The following is a 15,116-nucleotide window of genomic DNA, read 5'->3' as shown; positions in this document are numbered from 1 at the left end:
TACCTCTCCCCAAATCATGGATGGATGGACTGCATTTATATAGCGCTTTTATCCAAAGTGCTTTACAATTCGCTCAGTTACCCATTCACACACACACACACACCAACGGTGAAAGGCTGCCATGCAAGGTACCAATCAGCTCGTTGGGAGCAAATAGGGGTTAGGTGTCTTGCTCAGGGACACTTTGACACGCCCAGGGCGGGGGATCGAACCGGCAACCCTCCAACTGCCAGACAACCGCTCTTACCTCCTGAGCTATGTCGCCCCTGTATCAGAAAGCACAGGGTAATAGAATTCAGTTCTAGTCCCCATAAGTGTGTGTGTGTGTGTGTGTGCGTGCACGTGTACATACATCTATGAATATTTGTGTGTGATTCTGTTGATAGTTGCCATAAAAGTGTGTGCGTGCCCAACCCACCCCACACTGGTCTTCTAGCCTGGTTTAGATACCCTCTGGGCCCTTGACTGGGTACGCATATCCATCCTATCTGCGAGGGCCTGTCTCTTTGCTCCCTAATGACATCTGTTTTGTACATAAACAACCTGTGCCCTTAGTGTTGCCCAATACCGTTTGGCCTCACTACTTCCACAAAAGGAGAAAAGCTCCGACCAATGTCTGTGTGCGTGCCTCCATGAATGCGTGTGCAGATCAGTGTGTGGTGGGGAGCCATAGAGGAATGTGAGGAGAATCAACTAATGGGCTCCAGGTGTGTGTGTGTGTGTGTGTGTGTGTGTGTGAGAGAGGGAGAGAGAGAGAGAGAGAGAGAAGGATAAAATGTGCCACATTTTCGTATTTTTTTATAGTCTTTCTAGATTCTAGATAATTATTTTTATCCCTAGTACCTGGATGCAGAATCAGTTTATTTTTTATAGCTCTTGGGGACCCAGTGACACACCTCACTGCTTTTCTACAATGTAATGGAAACGGTTGTGGGCAACAAAGAAAAAAGAAATCCCCAGGGAAGCGGGGAGGAGGACGGGATCACCACTGTGCAAAAGCAGGAAGTGTGCTGTATGTGTTACGGGTGGTCAGGAAGAACGAGGAGTGGGGCCTGTTCTGACGAAGGTGGGAATGGGCTTAGTTATGATCTCTTGTTTTTTTTTTTTTTTTGTGTATGCGTGTGGTTAGCAGTTATGGTTCAGTGCAGACTTGCTTTTGTTTGTGTGTGTGTGTTTTGCACACCGTGTGACAGAGACCACACACACACACACACACACAATTACATAAACTATAGGAGCACAATAGCACAACAACAGCACAACGCACTCTGAAATGAGCAGAATACAGGTCTGAAAGTCACATGAAAAGAAAGCTTGTGTTCTGCTTCTACATGACTGTTAACATGTAGACCCAGGTGCTCCAGGCTTGCAAGTGATGTTCAATGCATTCGTCCTCACTGGTTTTATGTGGTCATTCACTGATATCTCCTTTTTCAGAAAACCACTGTCCGATAATTTAGTGCTATTGACGTCTTAGATTACGTTAGAAAATAATTGTTTGTATTAATGCTGCGAAAATATCAGACAGGTAATTCTGAATCATAGGCTGAAATGTGAGGTGTGGTTTTTGACCATTGGACTCTGTCTGATTTAAAAAAATCTAACTGGGACGTCACCATGTCGTGTCGCCAGTCAGCTGACAGCGCTTCGGGAGGAAGGAAGGACAGGCAGACATCTTGATTCGAAAGGGAGGGTTGTGTGTGGTCAAGTGAACGTACACACGAAGGGACACTAAATACCGCAACTCGGGAGGAAGAAGTGACTTCGTAGGAGGGAACGTATTGCGAGGTAAGATAAACCGCGCTAATCGCGATGTTGGGCATCTCCACCCCTGAAACGTGACTAGCAAGCCGGTCGCGACAGTACGGTCGGATGAACGTTGTTGACCAACGAGAGCCAGACAGTCAGCCAGCTACAGAGCTAGATAAGTACTTAGAAGACTGCGAAGGTCAGGGAGGGGAATTGTTGCCAGTGGCTAAATAGTGCCAAGCTTTGATCTGGTCATGTGATTTTTCTAGGCTAAAAGCTGATGAAATTATGAAAAACACAAATGAATGGCGATACTGCCCACTTGCAAGCAGCACCGAGGGTTAGCGGGTATCTATATGGCTAGCTAGACTAAAGACATTGGTCTTTAGCTAAGCTAGCTAACGTTACTAGTAGGCTATGGACGGTTACCCGGTAACGTTAGCTTTCAAGATGGCCAAGACGTTTACATACAGGCATCTTCCCCTCCCGCCTCGATTATCAGCGTCCCGCGGCGTTGTCTGTGTGATAAACCGGCATTCGTGTCCGCAGGGGTGATTCCGCGCTTGCTTTCGTGTGCCAGGGCGGTACCTTAGCTTGCAGAGGAGAGGGTGGCGGGCTGCAGCGGTCCCAGGTCTTTGGCGAGCGATAGCCATGGAAACCGACCGGCATCACCGTTAGCTTGTGCTTTGATAAGGATGTAGCTAGATGTCTAACGCAGTAACATTCCAGTACTGGTGAACCTTTGATAAAGATGACGTTGATCTGATATACAATTATGTATTCACGTTTTCAGAAGACGGACAGGACATATCTCAATGTGACTTTGTCCGGGCAACTAGCTTGCAATGGAAGGTTGCTATTTACCCCTCCTGCAGACTACGTTATCATTAGCTTCGGGAATGGGGGGGATCTTCCTCCGTTACTCACATTCTAGCGGCTTCCCAAAAGCACCACAAATGATTCAGTTTGCCGTCCAAATACGTCGATAAAGCTAAACTGTGCTGCATGTCATTTTATTGGGTATTATTCCAAACGTCTAACACGTCTTGTGGCATAATTTAGCGAAGTAAGATTGAGTGCTCTACAAACCCGTAATATTAGGTGCTGTACAAGCCCCCCCCCAAATGGCAACTCTGTAAATGAATTCTGCGCTCCATGGTAACCTTATACTATATACTCTCACCTGCCTGACTTGTTTACACTTTTGACAGGGCAAGTAGCTAACCGTTTTAGCGCAGAGTTATTTTTATGCGGCGGATTTTTTTATTTCCGTGTCAGCCCACAGTGTCACTTCAAACGAGGTGTGAGTGAGTGTGTGTGTGTGTATGTGTGAGAGAGAGTGCTGTTTGTGTCAGGATGTGGCAGTGTCAATCTGTCTATATGAATGATAAGACTCTAGTTAGCGGTGAGAGGCGGCTTTGCCAAGTGGCCACTCTTCCTTCTTTATCTGTCCCTGTGTATGTGGGACAGGCTGAGTTTGACCGCTCAACTGATTTTCCCAGGTAGCGGCCTGTATGCAGAGATGTGAGTCTGTGTGTGGAGATGTGACTGTGTTTAGAGATGTGACTCTTTATGCAGAGATGTGACGGTGTGTGATGTGAGTCTGTATGTGGAGATGTGACTTTATGCAGAGATGTGACTGTGTGTGGAGATGTGACTCTGCGTAGAGATGTGGCTGTGTGTGGAGATGTGACTGTATGCGGGGATGTGGCCGTGTGTGGAGATGTGAGTCTGTGTATGGAGATGTGACTGTATGCGGGGATGTGACTCGGTGTGAAATGATGGGTTGGGTTTAGTTTTTCAGATGACTACATGCACCTGTAAAATCTCCTACACCCCTTTAGTGTAATAAATAGGCCTATTTATTATGCACAGGTGTCTGGGATCACCATGGTCTGTGACGACTGAGACTGCGCCGCCATGATCGGAGGACTGTTTATCTACAACCACAAGGGGGAGGTGCTGATCTCCCGGGTGTACCGCGATGACATAGGGTGAGTCTGAGGCGGGTTTTGAGCGTGGGACGGAGATATTTTTGGGGGGAGAGGGGTGGGGGTTTATGGAGCAGACTGAGGTGCGGGTGTGGAGTTGGAGGGGGGGTTTGATTCAGCTTTTTGGGGGGGGGGGGGGGGCGAGCGGGTGGTAGTGGATTAGTTTCCTCATCACTGCTTTGTATAATTCTGCATTCATATCAGGGACACTGTTGGGCTCTGTGTAAATGCCGTGTTTCTGAGCTTCACTGTTGGGCTCTGTGTAAATGCCGTGTTTCTGAGCTTCACTGTTGGGCTCTGTGTAAATTCCTTGTTGCTAAGACAGGATTACAGGGATTAAAGTCCAGAGGCTGCGAACTGCCGATTACAGGTTTTGCTGTGGTGAATTGTTAGCATAGGGATCCAATGTGTAGGCGTTGGGTCCCAGTGTGTTAGCATTGGGATCCAGTGTGTTAGCGTTGGGTCCCAGTATGTTAGCGTTGGGTCCCTGTGTGTTAGTGTTGGGTCCCAGCATGTTAGCGTGTAGACCCAGTGTTAGCATTGGGACCCAGTGTGTTAGTGTTGGTTCCCAGCATGTTAGCATAGGGACCCAGTGTTAGCATTGGGACCCAGTGTGTTAGCTTGGGTCCCAGGGTGTTAGCGTTGGGTCCCAGCATGTTAGTGTTGGGCCCCCATGTGTTAGCATTGGGTCCCGGTGTGTTAGCGTAGGGCCCTCTCCTCTCTCTTTGCTGGTAGTCTACCCTCTGGTCCTCCTACTATGAATTACAGCTGTTTCTGTCACTTCTTTCTTTCTTTTGTTCAAAATCAACATCCTAACCTCTACCTTGGTCCGTAAACTCCTTGTGGAAAGTTCTAAGCCGAGCAGATCAGTTCAGTTAAGTCAAATCAGCAGTGGTCATGCTAGCCCGTGGAATGCTGCGTCTTTGGAACACGTGACGTTTCACGCTAGCTCACTTGCATTCTGAAAAAAAAAAACTGTTTTCGTCGTAATATGCCAACTCGCAATAATAACATGACAAATGCATGTTGTTCATAATTTTATTATGACACTTGCAACATGGGATAAAACAGCGGGATGAAATAAGCTGCAAGTAATGTTTTGCCGTTCTAATCAAAACAAATTTTTGCTGCACAGGCTCATTATATTAGAAAACCCTAGTAGCGATTTCTGTTTTAGTTTACTCGTGTTCAGCAAGCTAGCTAGAGCGTCACCTCTCATTATCAAATTTTCATTCAAATCGAGCGCTTTCCCTTTGAATCTCGCAATGCTACCAACGGCTGTGTAAATATCCTGACCAATAAACAACACAAATGTCAGACACCGAAAGACGATTGGCTCAAAGAGGCAGGAGTAGTTATTTTGTCATGGTTCAAGCCTGGGTCATTGCCCATTGTAATCTTAGAGAAACAGGACCAGGTCAAAACCTAGTGTATGGCTGGACCGAACACACTTCCTCCGGCCGACCAATGGTGTAACTTCATAACTCGGCCAACCAATGGTGTAACTTCATAACTCGGCCAACCAATGGTGTAACTTCATCACCCAGTCACTCAGTCACGGACATTCGCATTTATAGGGCTGGCCCCGCTGTTGCGGTCCAGCCAAAAAAAAGACCTTGAATATCTGTATTTATAGGACACTTATAGGACATTATAGGACATTTATAGTATTCGTTCCTGCATTTTGGCTCTTTTGTATTTGCACAAGCACAGAATCTTGCATTAATAAGTAATTCATTGCGGATTTTATGACTTTGCAGAGGGCAGAACGTTGTTGTGTTTTCTCTGTAAATCCGAGTGACTTGTGTTTGTGTGTGGGGGATTTTTTTTTGCCGTACGCAGTTTTGTGTGCAAGTCTGACCGTCTCTCTGTCAATCTGTCACTCCTTCTCTTCCTCCTCTCCCCCTCCCTTCCTGCCCTCTTGTCTCTGCTCCCCCCCCCCCTTTCCTGGTGCCATTTGCCCATCTCCATCTCTTCATTGGGTGCTTTAGGAATAGGTAAGAGACGCACGGAGAACGGTGTCCCCAAAAGCACGTCGCCTGTGATGTCCCCTCTCTCTCCCTCCCTTTCCTTCTCTCTCTCCCCCTCTTTCCCTCTCTCCATCCTTCTCTCCTCCCCTTTCTACCTCCCTCTCCTTCCCTCTCTCTCTTTCTCTCCTCTCTCTCCCCCTCTCTCCACCTCTCTTTCCCTCCCTCCCCCTCTTTCCCTCCTGGGGCCTTGCCTCTGAGTGACAGCATTGGGGATCGGGGCATGTGGCCTGAACCTGTATCCCCTTCATCCTTCACCTACACTTCCCCCTGACCTCTGACCCCTGCCTCACACAGGAGATGGAAATGTTCCCGCCCCTTTCCCTTCACCAGCTAACATTAACTTTGGTGTAACATTAACTTAAAATACCTGTTTTTTTGTTCATTTGTAACAGAGAGCTGTGTGACACAACAGATCTGGTGTGGCCTCATAGTGGTTCACATTGTGTATGCACGCCCCCCTCTGGCCAGACACCCTAACTGCACCAAAGAAGAAGAAACTGTCCAGTTGTAATTTACCGGTGTGAAGTAATGATGTCTTTATGGGGTTTGAGTGTAGTCTTCCTGGCAGGTGGGCTGCCAGGCTCGGAAGTTAGGGGGCTCTTAAAATCCTTTGTAATCACGCTGATGGGTAAAGCTGTACGGGGCTGCAGCTGCGACCAGTGCATTCTGGGATACCCACCTCTGGGAAAAACAGGAAGGGGCCCAAAATAGCAGGGGAGTGCCATCGCCATGGAAGTTAGGCACACACTCATGTGACCGGTACACTGGGTAAATGAAGTAACTGTGTGACCAGTTTGTATAATTCCAGTTAAGAGGTGAAAACGCACTAGGAAACTTCCCCTTTTTCTCTCCCTCAGTATCCGTGAGTGAGTGCCGGCTCACTTCCTCTCTCGAGCCCTCCCTCTGCTCTCATCCTCTTCCTCCCCTCTCTTCTCTTTCTCCTGTTTCACATCCCTTTCGCTCGTCTGTGCGGGCAGTCCCGTCCCGTCCTGTCCCGTCCCGTCCCGTCTGGCTCCGCGTCTTTCGATGCCGCCCTGTCCTCCCTGTCCGCGTGGTGGCACATTAAGGGTACTGCCACCCGGGAACGAGAACGGCTCGCCCGGAAGTTTCCGGAACGTGAGATTCCCCTTCCGCTCGGGTGTTACCGACGCTCCGAGATCAGCTGTTTCACTTGTTTATTTGCTGGGATCCTCGTTAGCTGCGCCCTACAGCACAGCTAGTCTTCCTGCGGTCCACAGGAAAAAAAAACTGCTGTTATTGCGTCAGCGTGTCTGTTCCGGGGGTCCAGGGCTTGGGTGGGCCTGACACGGAGTTCGCTGTGTGCTTTTACGCCACTGGCATTCAGTAGGTCTGAACCCTAATGAGTTTTTTAAAAAAAATACATTTATTTTGCAGTTTACTACAGAATCTGCATGTTCCAGAATCCCGTCCCTTTCCCCTAACTCTCTCTGTGCTCTCTCTCCTAGCTCTCTCTCTCTCTCTCTCTCTCTCCCTCTCTCTCTCTCTCTCTCTCTCTCTCCCTCTCTCTCTCTCTCTCTCTCTCCCCTCTCCCTCTCTCTCTCTCTCCTCTCTCCCTCTTCTCTCCTCTCTCTCTCTCTCTCTTCCTCTCTCTCTCTCTCTCTGCTCTCTCTCTCTCCTCTCTGGCCTCCGGCCGGTCTCCTCCCTGGTCTAACGCCCCCCCCCCCCGCCCGCGCGGGTTTTCTCCCCCCCCCCTTCCCCCAGGCGCAACGCGGTGGACGCGTTCCGCGTGAACGTGATCCACGCCCGGCAGCAGGTGCGCTCGCCCGTCACCAACATCGCCCGCACCAGCTTCTTCCACGTCAAGCGCTCCAACATCTGGCTGGCGGCCGTCACCAAGCAGAACGTCAACGCCGCCATGGTCTTCGAGTTCCTCTACAAGATGTGCGACGTGATGGCGGCCTACTTCGGCAAGATCAGCGAGGAGAACATCAAGAACAACTTTGTGCTCATCTACGAGCTGCTGGACGGTAAACCGACCAATCAGGGGAAACACCGGGGGGCTGCAGAGATTTTTGACTCCTCCCCTCCCTGCCGCTCCTCCCTCCACCTTACCCCGAATCTCTCCCTTTGTGTCCTGATTACGCTGAACGCTGTGTCTCGGTTGAGGCTATTTTTAATGTTCAGCGTCAGCGTTTCGTAGAACAGTTTTGCAGGCAGGAGTGCTTTCTGTGTGTGTGTGCGGTCGTGTGGTGGTGCGTGCGTCGTGTGTGTGCGCTGTGTGCGAAGTGGTGTGTGTGTGGTGCGCTAGTGTGTGTGTGTGTGATGTGTGTGTGTGCGTGCAGTTGTCCATTTTTCTCCGAATTCTTTCTAGGTCTGCTCTTCTACTTTTTTTAAAAACCAAAAAAAGTCCCATCTGTATTTTTTACAAAAATTCATGCGTCTGTTACGAAGTTCTTCTGCTTTGCTGTAGTTTTTTTAGGTTTTGATTTTTTTGACGTTCAGATGAGAAAATCACTGCCTAAAGAAAGTGCTGCAGACAGACTGTTCACCACTGGCCAGCAGACGAGGAGATCAGCTTCCCAAACCCCCCCACCCCCCCCCTCCTCCCCCCTCACTCCTTTCCTGTAGCGCACCAGTCCCATCCCTCATTCCTGACCCTGGTGTGACAGGTCTGTGCCTTAGATCTGACTTTAATAGATCCAGCGTCTGTGAGCTTGTGTGGGCGTGTAATGCTGTTATCGTGATAGAGCAGGGACATCCAACTGCAGTCCTGGAGGACCTCGCTGTCTCCAGGGTTTTTATTTTTTTGTAGTTTCCTTACAATAAGCTGGTGATTTAGGCCCTGGAGAACGAGGCGTGTGGACTCTTAAGCCAAAGAATGACTTCAGTTAAGAATTCTGAAATGGACTGGAAACCAGCAGGTACTACAGCCCTCCGGGCCTGGAGTTTGAGGTCCCTGTTACAGAGATTATGGGTGGTGTAGTGTAGTGTGGTGTTGGCTGGGTGACCAGATGGAGATGATGTATAATTCATGATGTCAGTGTGCAACAGTGAGTCCTCATTGTGTGAGTCAGGTAATGCTGGGGGAGCAGTGGATCTGAGTGTTCTCAGGGATGGGTGCTGACCTCTAGTGGCCAGAGAGGGTGATGCCCAACGTGAGCACAGATTGACGCTTTGTGTGCGGATTTGCTGCTCTCTCCTCCGTCTGATCTCCTGTAGAGATCCTGGACTTTGGGTACCCCCAGAACTCCGAGACGGGGGCTCTGAAGACCTTCATCACCCAGCAGGGCATCAAGAGCCAGGTGAGGAAGAGGAGGGAGCTGACCCTCTCTGCTGTGTCACCATGGATCCCCGAGGAATTGCACTTGCTGCCTTTGGCTAAACTTGCTGTGGGGCTTCATGGGAAATGTGGTGCATAAGAGGGATGGATTTCTGTTCAGTACTGAACATAAGACTCATGGGTGATTATGGTGTATGTTGTATTAACGTCTCTTTAAATGTTTTTTCCTCTCTGCGTGTTGACGTGCACTTTGTGCTCTCCTGTGGACCACCTCACCTCCAGCACCAGGTGCGTATCGCTGTCTTCTTTGGAATGTTTTCTCACGTCAGTGTTCTAGAACTCTGTTGCCTTCTGTTACCAGCGGCGATTGTGACATCACCATTAGTGTTAATGTTCTAATTAATGTGTTGTGACCTCACAATAACGGCTTTCCAAACCACCTGTTTGGAGATATGTCGTCAAGACGTTTTCATTTGAGAATGAGTGGAGGCCTTGTTTGAGGAGGAATGGAATTGCGCGTGCGAGTTTGGGGACCAGCTTAAGCAGCTGTTCTTAAAAACTCCGTCCCCCCCCGACAGACGAAGGAGGAGCAGTCGCAGATCACCAGTCAGGTGACCGGGCAGATCGGCTGGCGCCGCGAGGGCATCAAGTACCGGCGGAACGAGCTCTTCCTGGACGTGCTGGAAAGCGTCAACCTGCTCATGTCCCCGCAAGGTACGGCTGTGCCGCTCTACGCCGCTCTACGCCGCTCTGTGCTGCTCTACGCCGCTCTACGCCGCTCTACGCCGCTCTGTGCTGCTCTACGCCGCTCTACGCTGCTCTGTGCTGCTCTACGCCGCTCTACGCTGCTCTGTGCTGCTCTGTGCTGCTTATACCGTCTAACGCCACGATGCGTTCTCGCCGCTCGTCGCTCTAACCTCTCACGCGCTCTGTGCTGCGAAACTGGTTCGCGTAACTCAGGCACGTGTGGTTATGACGTTTACTGCCCCCCACCCTGCTCCCCCCCCAGGGCAGGTGCTGAGCGCCCACGTCTCTGGCCGGGTGGTGATGAAGAGCTACCTGAGCGGGATGCCCGAGTGCAAGTTCGGCATGAACGACAAGATCGTCATCGACAAGCAGGGGAAGGGCGGAGCTGTGGACGAGGCGGGGAAGAGGTGAGCGGGGGGGTTGAGCGGGGTTCCGCTTTGGCTTGACTCTGACACAGCGTGTGCGTTCGCACACTGTAAATTCACGACAGAAGGCCTCGCCTGTGCGAAACATCTCACATTTCTGCAGTGTTTCCGCTTTTGCTTCTCCGTTTATCTGTTTTCATTTCGCCGTGAATCATGATTTCGGTTTCTTTATTTTACTGTACAGTGTGTTGGAGTAATTATTGAATTGTGTCCTTTGGAGGATTATTCTGTTGTAACAGCCTCTTATGCCTGTAGATGCTTAATTTGCTTGTGGGGGGGTTTAACTTGTTTTAATTGTGCCTGAATAGAGCATTAAAAATGGTCTTTTTTTGCATTGGAGTATTAATGTCTGTTTTGCTTATCGAGAGTTTCTCAATGCAATTGATTCCTTTGTAGAGTTTTTATGTGTTTAGTTTTGACTGTTTAAATGATCTTAGATGTGGTTTTTGAATTCCTAAGTGGTGCTGTGCTTTGTTTTTTCTTTGTTTTTTTTCTCCTTTCCTTTCCCTGCTCTGTCCTTTGCCGGACCTCAGTGATTTGGGGGGAAGGTAGTGTACCCCTGTCTTGCACAGAGTCTGTCTGTCTGTCCCCTGACCTGTCCCGCAGTCTGTGCTTCTGTCCATGTAGGTGCTGGGTCTAGAACAGGCAGGAACACTGTGTGTGGATAGCGTGTGTGTGTGTGTCCGTGTCTGTAGGGATGTGTGTGTGTGTGTGTGCGTGTGCGCATGCTTGTGTGTGTGTGTGTGTGTGTACGTGTGTGCATGCTTATATGTGTGTGTGTGTCTGTGTACGTGTGTCTGTGTGTGCGTGCGTGTGGCATGCTTGTGTGTGTGTGTGTGTGTGTGTGTGTGTGTGTGTACGTGTGTATGTGTGTGCGTGTATGTCTGTCTGTTTGTGTGTGTCTGGGTTGGTGTTTTATGGGGACCTGCAGTGCTGGTCTTAGTCAGTCGTGTGTTCAGTTCATCTGTAACTCCTCAGAGCCATCAGCTCTCATTGTGTTTCCTGTTTCTTTGGCTGCTAGCATAGAGCTGTAGCAAATCAGGAGGTGCTTTACCTTTGATGTGCGAGAGCTTGTGTGTCAGCATGTGTGTGTGTGTGTTTTGTGCGTGTGCATGTGTGTTTGTGTGTTTGTGTGTGTGTGTGTGTGTGTTTGTGTGTGTGCGTGTGCATGTGGGTGTGTGAGTGTTGGTGCGTGGGTGTTTGTGTTTGTGCGTGTGCATGTGTGTGCGTGTTTGTGCGTGTGTGTGTGTGTGTGTGCGTATACATGTGTATTTGACTCATTTCTTTTGTCTCCTCTTCCCTCCCCACCCCGCCCTCCCTCCCTCCCTCCGTCCTCTGCTCTCTGGCGCCCCCCAGCAGTGGGAAGCAGTCCATAGCAATCGACGACTGCACCTTCCACCAGTGCGTGCGCCTCAGCAAGTTCGACTCTGAGCGAAGCATCAGCTTCATCCCCCCCGACGGGGAGTACGAGCTCATGAGGTGCGTGGCTGTTTCCATGCCGATGCCCCTCTGTAATCCGAGTGCGGTTGTGGGCGTAGCGGATATCAAAGTTTGGCCTTTGTAGTGCAACCATGGCGACTTTGACTTAGCCTCCCCCCAGTTGACTACATTTCCCACAATGCCAATGGGTACTTGTCACTGTGGTTGAGTGATTTGGTGTACAAACTGACACCCTTCCGTACACAGATACCGCACCACTAAGGACATCATCCTGCCCTTCCGGGTCATTCCGCTGGTGAGGGAGGTCGGCCGCACCAAGCTGGAGGTCAAAGTGGTCATCAAGTCCAACTTCAAGCCGTCACTGCTGGCACAGAAGATCGAGGTGAGGGGTCAGAGGTCAGAAGGCTATGCCTGTCCTCACGTCAGGTTGGGCATAAAATAGGTTATTCATTGAGGGAGAGAGGAATGAGGATCAGAATTGATAGCCTTTTCACCTCTTTCTTTCTTTCCGCCTCTCTCTCTCTCTCTCTCTGTCTCGCTCTCTCTCTCTAGGTGCGTATCCCAACGCCCCTCAACACCAGTGGTGTGCAGGTGATCTGTATGAAGGGCAAAGCGAAGTACAAGGCCAGCGAGAACGCCATCGTGTGGAAGTGAGTCCAAAGCAGAGGCGTCTCTCTCTCTCCTGTCCTCCATCGCCATCTCTCACTCCGCTTCATCCTCCATCTCTCCCCCTCTCCGTCGACTCTTTCTCTTCTGAAAGTACCCCTGCTTATTGCCATCCCTGTCTTGGGCTGTGTATTTCCCCCTCTCTGCCTCTCTCTCTGTCCCTCCCCCCCCCCACATCTGTCTGTCTTTCTCTCTCCCTCTCTCTCCCCCTCTCTGTCTCTCTCTCTTCCTCCCTCTCATCTTCTGTCTTCCCTCTCTTCTCTCCCTCTCGTCTCTCTCTCTCTCTCTCTTGCTTGCTCTGTCTCGTTTTCTCTCTCTCCCTCCCTCCCTGTCTCCACACGCCCCCCTCTCTGTGTTCCCGCGCACTCTGCTGATCCTGGGTCAGTTGTTCCCCCGTGTCTCTGGCTGCAGGATTAAGCGGATGGCCGGGATGAAGGAGTCCCAGATCAGCGCCGAGATCGAGCTGCTCCCCACCAACGACAAGAAGAAGTGGGCGCGCCCCCCCATCTCTATGAACTTTGAGGTCAGCGTCGGTCGGGAGGCACGGGGTTACCCGGGAACTTGTTGGTCTGAGTCTACAGGCTGCAAGAGCCAATGAGAGTTTAATGCCGCGTTTTAAAAGCATATCTGCCGAGCGCAAGGGGTCTACTGTGGAGCTCACAGGGGGGCTACTGTGAAGCTCATAGGGGCGCTAGTGTGAAACTCATAGGGGGGCTACTGTGAAGTTCGCAGTGGGGCTACTGTGAAGCTCGCAGTGGGGCTACTGTGGAGCTCACAGGGGGTCTACTGTGGAGCTCATAGGGGGGCTACTGTGGAGCTCACAGGGGGTCTACTGTGGAGCTCATAGGGGGGCTACTGTGGAGCTCACAGGGGGTCTACTGTGAAGCTCATAGGGGGTCTACTGTGAAGCTCACAGTGGGGCTACTGTGAAGCTCATAGGGGGGCTACTGTGAAGCTCATAGGGGGTCTACTGTGAAGCTCGCAGAGGGGCTACTGTATTGAATATGTAATTGAATATGTAAATTAATCAGTAATTGAATTTGTAATTGAATCAGTAATTGAATTTGTAATTGATTTGGTAATGGTATTATGTAATTGAATCTGTAATGGTATTTGACGTGTAATGTGAGTTTGTAATCTAATTGAATTTGTAATTGACTTGGTCCCTGTCCTCTCTCAGGTGCCCTTTGCTCCCTCGGGCCTCAAGGTGCGCTACCTGAAGGTCTTCGAGCCCAAGCTGAACTACAGCGACCACGACGTCATCAAGTGGGTGCGCTACATCGGGCGGAGCGGCATCTACGAGACGCGCTGCTAACGGACCCCACCCTGCCGCGGCGCGCGGCTGGCTGGCGGGCGGGCAGGCGGGCGGGGGGGGGCAGGCAGGCGGGCGGGGAGGGGGGGGGCGAGGAGGGGGGGCGTGTTCAGGAACGAGGGAGAGAAAATGAAAAACAGGCCACCGTCCCTCAGACTTCAGCTTTCCCTCCCGCTTGCTGCCTCCCTCCCTCCCTCCATCCTTCCAGCCATCCATCCTCTCTTTCACGCTCCCTTCCTCTCATTGCTCTCCTCACAGGCCCGAGGGAGGAGTTACGGAGAAACGCAAAAATAAATGAGAATGTGTGTAAAAGCCCTGAGAAAAGTAACATTTTTATCCACATATCAGAGTGCAGTGCAGTCCTGTGGAGGACAGAAGGTAGAAAGCCGAAATCGTCTCTTCCACACTCGCACACACAGGCCGTCGTTGTTTCATTTTTAATATTTTATCTTGGGTCAGTATTAACCCCCCCCTCTTCACACCCTCTTTCCTAATGGACTGTAGCACCCTGTCTCCCCCGGCAACCACTGCCCCTCTGCCCCGCCCCTCCTGCCTTTACCGTGTAATATGATTGGCTGTTAAGAGATCACTTGCCGGGGGGGGGGTTGTGAGCTCCGCCATTTCATTGGTCACTTTCCACCCGCAAGTCAGGGACAGAAGTGCATCTCTTCTCTCCTTCCTCTGGCTGTCTGTCCATTCTTTTTCTCCTCCCATTTTCCGTTCCTCCCATTATTGGTCTGATGAATTCCCTGCAGCATACGGTGAATTTTTTATTTTCTTCATCTCAACGCTTCAGCTTATTTTTGTGTCCAAACTGTTGAAGCGTGAAGCAGCTGTAAAGGCGGAGAAGAGGCTTGTGGGCGGGGCTAGGGGGAGGAGGGCGGGGCTGTGGGGGGAGCAGGGACCCAACCAGATCATTACCTCACCCTCAGCTGCTTCTGTAATATTTGCTGTATAAGCGCTTTTTTTCTGTTTCGATGACATCACGCAGATGTCACACTGCGGCACTTTTTTTTTTCTTTTTTTCTTTTCTTTTTTTAAACTGCAAACGTTGCTGACGTGAAGAGAGAGGGGCATTATGGGGAGAAGAGTTGTAGCTGGGTCCTGCACTCTCTGGGGTTGTGATCGCACAGTCAGATCTGTCATCTGGTCTAGAATCCGTCCTACTCAGTATATGCCTGCCCCACCCTGCCCTGTCCTGCCCCCCCCCAGTCTGCCAGGGCGTTGCACACTACCAGGCACTCTGAGGCGTTACTCGCTGGAGACCTGCCCCCCCCCGGCTTTGGTGTTCAGTCTCCATATGGAAACTTCTGGTCTTTGTCCACTGAATACTAATAAAATCACATGGTAGAGTCGTTCTGGTGTCTTTCCTCAGCACCCTCTTCTTGAGAGAACACTGGGCTACACAAGCAGTAGGCGCGTGCGGTACTGTGCTGGGGATGGCTGTGGTTCTTGTACATTAATCAAGATGATGGTGGGAAATGCAGACGAACGCGAACTGGAGCCCAGATATTG

General features: G+C 50.6%; 1 protein-coding gene across 1 annotated transcript; it reads left to right on the top strand.

Annotated features, from left to right (window-relative positions):
* Positions 1 to 1,628: 1,628 nt before the first annotated feature.
* On the top strand, positions 1,629 to 14,956 carry LOC135258218 (AP-2 complex subunit mu-A-like). The gene is made up of 13 exons (XM_064341528.1): positions 1,629 to 1,788; positions 3,625 to 3,743; positions 7,493 to 7,758; positions 8,951 to 9,033; positions 9,294 to 9,299; positions 9,590 to 9,725; positions 10,021 to 10,165; positions 10,717 to 10,731; positions 11,540 to 11,662; positions 11,870 to 12,005; positions 12,176 to 12,273; positions 12,701 to 12,812; positions 13,470 to 14,956. The coding sequence occupies exons 2-13, from the start codon at positions 3,670 to 3,672 to the stop codon at positions 13,602 to 13,604; spliced, it is 1,329 nt and encodes a 442-aa protein (XP_064197598.1). The 5' UTR covers positions 1,629 to 1,788; positions 3,625 to 3,669; the 3' UTR covers positions 13,605 to 14,956.
* The last annotated feature ends 160 nt before the right edge of the window (positions 14,957 to 15,116 follow it).

Source organism: Anguilla rostrata, chromosome 6, assembly GCF_018555375.3.
Source record: "Anguilla rostrata isolate EN2019 chromosome 6, ASM1855537v3, whole genome shotgun sequence".
In the NCBI taxonomy this organism is placed as follows: domain Eukaryota; kingdom Metazoa; phylum Chordata; class Actinopteri; order Anguilliformes; family Anguillidae; genus Anguilla; species Anguilla rostrata.
Note: the sequence above shows the minus strand (reverse complement) of the source record. Positions and strands in the feature narration are given on the sequence as shown.

Coding starts and splice junctions, on each gene's coding strand:
- LOC135258218 (XM_064341528.1), top strand. CDS start 3,670: ATGATCGGAGGACTGTTTATCTACAACCACAAGGGGGAGGTGCTGATC. Junction 3,744..7,492: donor GTGTACCGCGATGACATAGG/GTGAGTCTGAGG, acceptor CCCTTCCCCCAG/GCGCAACGCGGTGGACGCGT. Junction 7,759..8,950: donor CATCTACGAGCTGCTGGACG/GTAAACCGACCA, acceptor GATCTCCTGTAG/AGATCCTGGACTTTGGGTAC.